Source organism: Psammomys obesus, unplaced genomic scaffold (assembly GCF_907164565.1).
Source record: "Psammomys obesus unplaced genomic scaffold, mPsaObe1.curated_primary_1811, whole genome shotgun sequence".
NCBI lineage: Eukaryota > Metazoa > Chordata > Mammalia > Rodentia > Muridae > Psammomys > Psammomys obesus.
The window spans coordinates 1,783,046-1,793,410 of record NW_026596152.1 but is presented as its reverse complement, the minus strand read 5'-3'; the positions used below and the strand labels follow the sequence as shown (position 1 = coordinate 1,793,410).

The 10,365-nt window shown below is 46.7% G+C and overlaps 1 protein-coding gene and 1 pseudogene across 1 annotated transcript in view; one reads left to right on the top strand and one right to left on the bottom strand.

Moving 5' to 3' along the window:
• The window catches only part of Odf4 (outer dense fiber of sperm tails 4), a 3,776-nt gene extending 2,417 nt beyond the window's left edge, over window positions 1-1,359 (bottom strand). The window contains exons 1-2 of the mRNA XM_055594322.1: window positions 1,313-1,359; window positions 868-1,163 (exon numbers count right to left, since the gene is read on the bottom strand). Of these exons, the coding sequence (XP_055450297.1) occupies window positions 868-1,163; window positions 1,313-1,359 (343 nt within the window). The remainder of the gene's footprint in view (window positions 1-867; window positions 1,164-1,312) is intronic.
• A 344-nt stretch (window positions 1,360-1,703) lies between these two features.
• Window positions 1,704-10,365, top strand: part of LOC129666753 (40S ribosomal protein S2-like) — a 9,093-nt pseudogene continuing 431 nt past the window's right edge.

Below are 10,365 nucleotides of genomic sequence, written 5' to 3'. Positions count from 1 at the left end.
ACCCGGAACAGGGAAGGCGGGAAGGCAGTGGGTGGAGTCACGCACCCGGAACAGGGAAGGCGGGAAGGCAGATGTGGGTAGAGTCACGTACCCGGTTCTTATCCAGAGTGTTTTAGGCGCCCAACCGCAGCAGATATCCTGCTGCTGGGCATCTGTCCCGCCTTGCCTCTGACCCTGCACTGCTCCAGTCTTGTAAAATAGTGTTGACAGTATTATGCTAGGGCTTTATTCTTTCACACACCACAAATGATATTTTTTGATTTTCCAGACTTGTCATTAAAATACATACAATTTCTCCATCCCTGTTTTTGCTTATGTGAAGGAAAATGAACAGATGGAGAGGGACACCCAGAACCGGACATTCCTGAGGTGGTGAGGGCATGAAACGACAGCATGAAACAAAACTTGAGTCAGAAATTCAGCAGATGTGAGAATTCAGAGAAGGATGAAATAAGAAAGCCAAACAAAAAAAAGGGGGAAATGCAGAGCTGGCCCAGGGAATCGAGACCTCCATCGGAAGGAAAGAAAGGAAGCTGACAGGAGCTGGGAAATGAGGGCAAGAGAGCACCCCGAGGTCTTCTCTCAGCTTTGGGGACGCGAACCTGGAAGGAGCCAGCACCTCCCAGCTCAACAATGATGCCGGCACCTCTCAAATTCTTTGACATCGGGCTTTACAGTGACCTGTCTCTGGTCAGGCAAAATGATTTAGTTAAGCCAAAAGAAGAAAACGACCCCCACCCCCACCCCAAGGTTGCCATGTCAGCCAGCAGAGCAGTCTGCAAGCCAAGTGAAGATGGCTGATGGGCAGGGGGGACAAGACTGTGGGCGAGGCGGGCTGGGGTCCTGGGACGGAAGGAAGGAGCTCACCTGTGTCATGGTCGGAGCAGCTCTTAGACAGGCACACATACAGGAGCCCCGTGGACATAGTGTGAATGGAGGTGTAGATTTTGTTGGTAATGTTTTGGGGATGGCGCCGATAGAAGCGGCTCTTAGAGGGGTTCAGCCATTTCCCTGAGAAGGTCATGACCAGAAGAATGAGAAAGGCCAGCAGGCTGAACTCCGAGGCCATCACGTGGGCCATCCAGCGGGAGCTGTGCTTAAATCTCCAGCGCATAGGCAGTGCCGAGTGGCGGCGCTGCTGCGCGGAGAGGGTCCTGCTCCTACTGGAAGAAGAGGCAGAGGGCCCGCGTCACTCCTCTGCTCTGCCCGGATCACCCCTCCTCCCCCCTGCCTTCCCAGCCTCCTTCTCCTGTCTGGGCCTCAGGTGCCTGCTCTCTTCTCACCGCTCTTCCCCTTCCATTCCCACACTTACGTGGCCCTTATCTGCTCAATTTCTTCCTCATTTAAATCAGGTTCCATCACAGGCCTAATGTATGAGGAAGAATGGGGGGAACTCTTTTCAGGCACCTGAGCTCCAGATCCAAAAGTAGGCCCTGCCCCATTCCACTGGGCAGACCCTAACTGCCATGGAATATTGCTGGCCGGGATTGAGATGGGGGATGGGCCGTGGATTCAGCTCCAACCCTTTCTCAAAATTCTGCTCCTCCGGCTCCAGCCCCTAACTGTGGATCAAGTGCCTTTCTCTAGCTGCTGCCCGCCTTTACCCAAGGTGATGATCTCTGAGAGACCCCCTTTCTCTTTAATCCCAAGTGCTCACTGACAGAGGAGGGGGAGAGAGATGTGCCCCCTAGGAGAAGACCCAAATGCCTTCCTTCTGCTTCCCCCGCTACTCGAGTACCCTTTACTTGTCTCACTTCTCTACTCAGTTCCAAGTCAACAATGACCAGTCGCTTCATCCCCTTCCCTTACCCCCATCCCCCACAGGTACTTCCGATATAGCTCAGGCTGACCTGGAACTCACTGTATAGCCCAGGATGACTGAATGCAAAAGTAAACTAAAAAAGAAGGGACATGACTGCTCTCTTAAGTAGGGAAAAGGAGAAATTTTATTGTAGATAAATGGGAGAGCATGGACGAGGGGACAGGGACATCTGGGAGAGTCCAGAATAGACATGACCCTGAACCATTGTAGGAGAGGAGCGAGGAGAGAGGGGAGAGAGGAGAACAGGTGCAGCAGCCAGGAGGTCCAAAAGAGAAAGGGTGACCAGAAATGGCTGGCTTCTATAGGGAAGGGCAGCCCAGCCCCAGGGCTGGAGAAGTTTGGGGATGCCAGCCAGGAGGCCCCTGGAACAGGCAGGACTGAGGGATACTGGGAGAACCTGGCATCTGGCGTGCTTTGACATGTTAAATAGGCACTTCAGCCATTTGTCCCAGGTTTGAGACAAAGCAATGACCTCATAGAAATCCTCTTGTCTCTGCTTCCCAAGTGCTAGGATTTTACAGGTGTGAGATGCCATCCCTGGCTTCTTTCTTTTTCTTCTTCTTCTTCTTCTTCTTCTTCTTCTTCTTCTTCTTCTTCTTCTTCTTCTTCTTCTTTTTTCCTTTTTAACTTTTCTTCTCATTACTATTATGGGGTCAACTTAGATCCAACATAACTCAAACACAAGGCCAATACAGATGACAAAGATTTATTGCAATCAAGCCAATACTGATAGATCAGGGCCGCAGAGTAGACCCGGGAGCTGAACTGCGATCTTGGAGAAAAGTTGTACAGCATCTTGAAAGAATGAAACCACAAGCATCAGTGTCAGGTATTGTCACATTTGTCCACCAGTCAGGATGGGAGTTGGTTCCCAGGTCTGGAAACATGAATTTAGTTGAACATTGCCAGCAAGATGGAGATGTTTTCCTGGAGATGGCTGGTCTCATACAACTGTCTCTTTAGAAGCTGTCCCTGAGATGTCTGGTTTATACGAGCTTTCAGCAAGTCCAGAGCTCAGCAGCTTGTAGCCTGCAGGTGCTGCCTCGATGGCGTCTGCCAGCCGAGCGGGAATCTGCTGAGACAAACATAGGCTACGGACAGAAGTTAAAATTTTCTAGTAACCAGGGAAACGGAGCAAGCCCGAGACCAGGGGAAGCTCCCCTCTCAGGGAGAGGCAGGCAGAATGGAGGCTCTGTTTACCTGGAGTCCATCTGCTTTGCGGCAGGTGGATCTAAGTCTTATGGCTTCTTTGATTCCTTGAGGCTTATATGAGTCTTTAGCTTACAAAAGGAGATAAAGGTTTAGAATATCAGTGTTGCCGTTGTGTTGAAATCCACAGTCTTACAGACGCAGTTAACAGGCATCTATAAGACAACAGGAGCGGACTCGTGCCTTTGAGTTCCAGCAAAAACTATAGCTTTATGTTAAGAAGCATGAGTATTTTCCATTCAGAGAGCAAGGTGTGTAGATTAGTTAGATGTTTCAGCCCGATGAAAAGCTTCTTTAAGTTATTCCTAGAAGACAACAAAAGAAAATTCAAAATCCTGAGCTTCTGACTAAGCAGTCTGTGCTCCGTGAGTTTCTCAGAACGCCGCTGATCAATGTTAAAAGTTTAAACCTTTAAAATAATATAACAATAGCATAGAGGGGGGAAAGAAATCTGAAACATTTTCCATTTTTCATACAACTTAAATGACTTCCTTATGTTTCTATAAATTGCATTTATATATTTTAAATCATTTTCTTTTCTTTTTCATTCTTTTTTGTTTGCATCTAATCATTTATCAAAGACATGAATAGTTATTACTGAGAGCAGACATTGCAAACACAGTTCTTTTAAATAAAGGAACAGAGTTCGAGGCCAGCCTGGTCTACAAAGAGAGTCCAAGACAGCCAAGGCTATACAGAGAAGAGAGAGAGAGACAGAGAGACAGAGAGACACTCTCTTCTCTGTCTCAGAAGAGTGAGACAGAGACAGAGAGACAGAGAGACACGGAGAGAGACCTAGTTGATCTAGAAAACACAAGGCTTGTGCCAGGCAGTGGTGGCACACACCTTTGATCCTAGCACTTGGGAAGCAGAAGCAGGTGGATCTAATGAGTTTGAGGCCAGAGGCCAGCCTGGTCCTCAGACTGAGTCCAGGACAGCCAAAGCTACACAGAAAAACCCTGTCTCAAAAGATGAAATGAAAGAAAGGAAGGAAGGAAGGAAGGAAGGAAGGAAGGAAGGAAGGAAGGAAGGAAAGGAGGGAGGGAGAGAGGAAGGAAGGAAGGAAGGAAGGAAGGAAGGAAGAAGGAAGGAAGGAAGGAAGGAAGGAAGGTAGAGAGGGGAGGAAGGGAGGGTGGGAGGGAAGGAGGAAGGGAGGGAGGAAAAGAAAGAGCAAGGCTTGATTTTTACATATGAAATGTAAGGAGGTGGCTGTGGGGAAAGGAGCTGGCTGCCCGCTGCTGCCAGGCCGACAGACCTACAGTTAGCCTAGCCTTCAACGCCTTCAGAAATTATATCAGGAAGTCTAGTCCAAATGGCCTGTGTATTAGTTAAAATGACAGAGGCTCACCCATTATCCAGACAGCATCCCAGCAGGTTCCTGTGGTGCTGACAGCTTCACTGGGGCCATAGGTCCCAGAGCAACATCAGTCTTCAGCTGCCAGGCCCAGCAGCAAGGGAGGTATCGGGGCAGTCTTTCCCAGTGGTTAGCGTTACCACAGTCCAGGTAGAATCCTTTGTCGCTGTGTCCATTATCTTTTTGGAGACCTTGGGGATCATTGCTGGGATCTGGGAGTCTCTGTCTGTCATAGTAAGTTTAAACATCTTAAATGCCATATTCATCAGATCTGACAGGTTTGATGACTAGCATTAGTATCTACCAAGTCTATCGGAGTTAAACAATTCTTGTCTGTTTTTAGTCATTTGCTTTAGATTATATCTTGAAAACATAAAATGGAGCCAGGCATGGTGGCACACACCTGTAGTCCCAGCACTCTGGGAGGCAGAGGCAGGTGGATCTTTGTGAACTCGAGGCCAGCCTGGTCTACAAAGAACAGCCAAGGCTACACAGAGAAACCCTGTCTCGAAAAAAATAAAATAAAAGAAGAAGAGGAGAAAGAAGAAGATAAAACAGGAGGCTAAATAAGGCTTATTCCTGTAATTAATGACATTAGTATTTAGTATGACTATAGATATAGTTCTGAACATCTTAAAGAATTTGATTATTTATAAGGTGACTATTAACTTGTATTTTTTAATACAATAAAAATGAAAATTCCTGAATTGAAGCTCTTTCAGTATCAAGATAACACTTTGAGACAGCTGCTTCTTCTTTCTTCTTTTTTCTTCTTTCTTCTTCTCTTCTTCTCTTCTTCTTCCTCCTCTTCCTCCTTCTTCTTCTAACACCAAATGGCAGGTGATGCTGGTTCGGAGGACCTGGGAGCCCAGGATTAGGAGGCCACGGTGGCTTCCACAGAGGATTCGGCAGCAGTCTTAGGGGCTGTGGTCATGGCTGAGGAAGGCCGTGGTCGTGGTCAAGGTCAAGGCCACCCGGCTTGTGGAGGTAAAGCCAAAGACAAGCAGTGGATCCCTGTCACCGAGCTGGGCCGCCTGGCTAAGGACATGAAGATAAAGTCCTTGGAGATCTACCTGTTCTCCCTGCCCATGAAGGACTCTGAGATCATTGACTTTTTCCTGGGTGCATCCCTAAAGGATGAGGTTCTAAAGACCATGACAGTGCAGAACAGGATCAAGGCTTGGGTCGCTATTGGGGGCTACAATGGTCAGGTTGATCTTGGTGTGAAGTGATCCAAGGAGGTGGCCACTGCCATCCGAGGGGCCGTCATCTTGGCCAAGCTTTCCATTGTCCCCGTGTGGAGAGGCTGCTCGGGGAACAAGATTGGCAAGCCCCACCCCGTTCTGTGCAAGGTGACAGGCCGCTGTGGCTCTGCTTTGGTGCATCTCAGCCCTGCCCCCAGAGGCACTGGCATGGTCTCTGCTCCTGTGCCCAAGAAGCTATTGATGATGGCCGGTGTTGGTGATTGCTACATATCAGCCAGGAGCTGCACTGCCACCCTGGGTAACTTCACCAAGGCTGCCTTGGAGGCCATCTCCACGACCTACAGCTACCTGACCCCCAGCCTCTGGGAAGAAGACCGTGGTCACCAGAGTCTCTGTTCGGAGGATCCAGGCTCCAGCTGTGGCTGCCACATGAGTTTTTGGTTTTGGTTTTGGTTTTTTACAAGAAAAAGTGAATTAAGTCTGTTGGTTTTTTTTAGACTTTGAGACATAGAGACTGGGAAATATCTTGATCATTACATGGTATACCATTATAGGTTATAACAGCTCCTTGTATGACTCATTTACAAAACATAGCTATGTCTTAATAATGCTAGTTAAAACAAGGAGGTTAAACATATATCTTTAAACCTGTCTCTTTTAGCCTGAATGACCTTAGATAAGGAGAGACATATTTTTAAGCCAGTGACCTCAACTTTTTTTTTAATGCTTTACCACTTTAATATAGTCTTTTCTTTTTATGTTGTGGTGACATCAGTCATAAAATAAACATCTGATTTGCAGACAATCCTAGGCTACCCCTGTAAAAAGATCTTTTGGTTCCAAAGGGTTGTCACTCAAGGGTTGAGAATCTGTTTCAAGTTCTTTGTCAGACTTCCCAACGTTATTCTCTTATTGTATCATGAGAAAGGAATTCTTTAGTCTCTGTTTAGCTGTGGCTCTAATTATTTAGTCCTTTATTTATCAACAATTTATGTTAATAAAGACATTATAATAAAATATCTGGTAAACTTTAAAATGTTGCATAACCTTTTAAATTTCAACATTGTAAAAAGCTGTTTAAAAAATATCCAGCCTTAAGCCGGGCATGGTTCATGCCTGTAAACCCAGCACTTAGAGAGGCAGAGGGAGGCAGATCACTGTAAATTCAAGGCCAGCCTGGTCTACAAAGTGAGTCCAGGACAGCCAAGGCTACAGACAAACCCTGTCTCAAAAACACCAAAAACAAAAAAACAAAACAAAACTTTCTTTAAAAAACTGAAGACACAGAGCATAACCATAATTTTTCTTTCTTTTTTTTTGTGGGGGGGGGAAGTTATTTAAAGAAACATTGTTTTAAATCCTATTTTTTATAAATCTGGTTTTTGTTTTGTTTTGTTTTTGAGAAGAGGTCTCTCTTTGTAGTTTTGTCCGTCCTGGACTTATTTTGTAGACTAGGCTGACCTTAAACTCACAGAGATCCGCCTACTTCTGCCTCCCCAAGTGCTGGGATTAAAGGCATGTGCCACTGGTTCTGATTTATAAATCCGGTCTTTAAGACAGGATTATATAAAAATCTTATACCAGTTTAAATGTACCTTTGGAGCCCTGTCTCCTTGGTCGGTTCATGCCACGTTGCTGCCCAGAACAACTCCAACCCTGAGTTACACATTTTAAGTTAACTTTTTGTTACAGACATTACAAATTTTTAGCCATACCCAGTAACTTATAAGTCAATAATCTATAACCAATACATACAGAACATAGTAAACTCAGACATTTAAGACCAGCTGGAAACAAACATGTGGTGGTCCTGGGCTCCTAGCCAAGGCTCAGCCTTCCAAGGGCAGCACCACTTTATCAGTTTTTGTTGTCCTAATTCAGATGTTTTGTTTTGTTTTTGTTTTTTTCCTGAAAACCCTTGAAGCAAGTTTAAACTAAGTCAAGGGGTGAATGGCCAGAATATGAATTTTGGTCCTTTCCTCCAAATAGGAAACACCCAGAGAGAGAATCACACAACTAAACTAAACTACAGACATAAAGTAACAGATGCAGACAGACTGGCATGCCAAGGACAACCACTAGAGCTGGGGAGGAGGAGGCAAAGCGACCCAGCTGTCCCGTTAGTCAGACCAGGTATTTCCCGCAATCGGAACCAGACAGAGAGTGGGATGTCTCCTGACCTCCTCTGACCTAGAAGTGATACTCCAGTTTCTCTTTTCTTGGGTCCCAAACAGGTGCCAAACAGAAAACAGCAGACAGCCTTACCTCCAGAATGAAGTCCCCGAATGTGGGTGATTGCAAACCAGGGACCTGGATAGGGCGATTGGATTCCCAGTCAATGTACCAAATGTTATGGGATCCAACATAACTTAACCACCAGGTCAGTGCAAATGACAAAAGTTCATTGTAATCAAGCTGCTAAGTCTGTTCTGTGGCCCTGATCGATCCATAGTGGCTTGATTACAATAAAATTTTGTCATCTACATTGACCTGGTGGTCGAGTTATGTCGGATCTAAGCAGACCCTGTAATGGTACCAGAGAGAGGGAGGACACAGATTGAAGACAGACCTGGGGGTGCCACATAGAATGATGATTTTTCTAGCCTTCTTTTTAATATGGGTTCTGGTGAGCAAACTCAGGATGATAAGCTCAACGGAGCTTTTACCCACCGAGCCATCCTTGGCCCCTGTTTCTGTCTATGTTTAATTGTTTGTTTGCTTGCTTGCTTGCTTGTGACAGGGTCTCAGCTATGGAGCCCTGGCTGTCCTGGAACTCACTAGGTAGATCAGGCTGGCTTTAAACTCACAGAGATCCATCCGTCTCTGCCTCCCAGATGTAAGGATCAAAGGGGTGTGCCACCATTGCCTGGCTTGGCTTCTGCTTTGTATTTTTAAAATATTTAATGTACTGATCTTTCGGGGGATCTGATGTGCTATTACTGTATGACAACTGAGTTTTAATCCTGAAGCCTCTATACCGTTAACTGCCACAGAGATTCAAGAGAAAGGCCTTTTGGGTAATGTGTAGGCTCCTCCCGATGTTTAGAAAATATTCACAGTGTTTACCTCTTTAGGATTAGCGGTAACCGGTTTTGCTTTTGCTGTCACTTTTTTTTTTTTCCTGTCTGTGTGTGGTTACACTCTTGGACTTCTTCCTTCTTTATCTGTTTCCACCATTGTCTCTAGTACCCATATGTGGCTTCTCCAGCTCCAGGGGACGCCTCCTGTGTGCTCCCGACAGACCCACACAGCTTAGCTGTATCTCGGTCTGTTCATGTGGAAGGCTGGCAGTAAGACTTGTCTCGGGGACTCTGACTCCGAAGGAGATCCAAAACGCCCTTGTTGGTTCTCAGTACATGGTATTGCTTCTGTCAGGCTGTCACAGTTGTCTGGCAGGACAGCAGGGAGGGTAATTCCTGGCTGACATCCTTGTGTGTTAGTTATTGCAACAGAGGTCGAGCGAGTCCAAGCAAAAAAAAGTGTTAACTCTAAATCTGACAGTTCATTGAGCAGCCACATGCCAGGCATGGTTAGAACTTGGAACTTGGGGACTCCAAATCCCCCCACTCTGACGTCCCTCTTCCCTGAGTAGCTGCCTCTCTGCAGACCAGGGCTCTTGTGCACATGATGACAGATGGTGAGGGACGTGGTCCCAGCACCAAAGTTTTACCTCTACCTCCCATAGAGGTAATGGGCAATGGACAACTCTCTACCCTACCCTATTCCTTACCCTACCCCCCTTGGAAAAACACCTGGTACCCCCGTGGGGAAGAGTGCTGTCCTCAGAACAATCAGCCAATGCCAATCTGAGGCTGGACCCTGAGGCCTTCAGGTGGGACAGCCCTGACAGCAGGGGCTGCCCTGACTCTGTAGAGCCAGAGATCATTTTAGGGTTGTGTTTTCTACCTCGCATGCTTTTTGGGTTTCCTCAGAGTTCCAAGCATTTCTGGCAAGAATAAGCAGGTCTCGCAGTAACATGCCAAAGTCGTCCTGTAACGGAAATGCTTGTTTCTGAAGTACGGGACTCCTGGGAGATTGTGCAGTAAATACAATCCCACTTTTTACAGACCTTGCCAACAAGCACAACTAGACGATGTGTGACACACACACACACACCATTGCCTACTAATATTTTTTCAAAAGCAAAGGAAAATAAGCAAAACTATCATAGGGTGGTGACTTCGCAAAAGAGGCAGAGGAGCGGGTAGGAGGGGCCGCACTGTCACATACAGCTGTTGGTAGCGGTCAAGCCCCGGGGGAGGTGGGAGCTCCTCAGACACAGTGGCTATTGTTTTAAGATTGATTTATTCTTATTTCATGTCTTGTGTCCTCTGCCACCGGAGGAGGGCATGAGGTCCCCTGGGATTAGAGAGGGTTATGAACCACCACGCGTGTGTGCTCAGCCTGGAACCCAGGTCATCCTGAAAAGCTGCCAGTGTCAACCCCCGAGCCAGCCCTCCAGCCCATAATTAAAAAATGCTTTTTAAAAGTAACTGTTGTTCAGTGGGCCAGCCAGATGGGTCTGTGTGCAAAGGCACCTGCCGCCAAGCCTAAAGAACCGATTCTGATCTGCGTGGCCTACACTGAAAAAAAAAAAAAAGGAGGCTAGAAAAATCATCCGTCTATGAGAAAGAGTAAAATACAATTTACTTTCTTTTTGGAATGACTTTTTAGGGATAACGGAGGAAAGTTCAAGCCAAGAGCACACCTATCATCCCAACACCCTGGGCCAAGGCCCCAGGAGTGACGCCAAGGCCCCAGGAGTGACGCCAAGG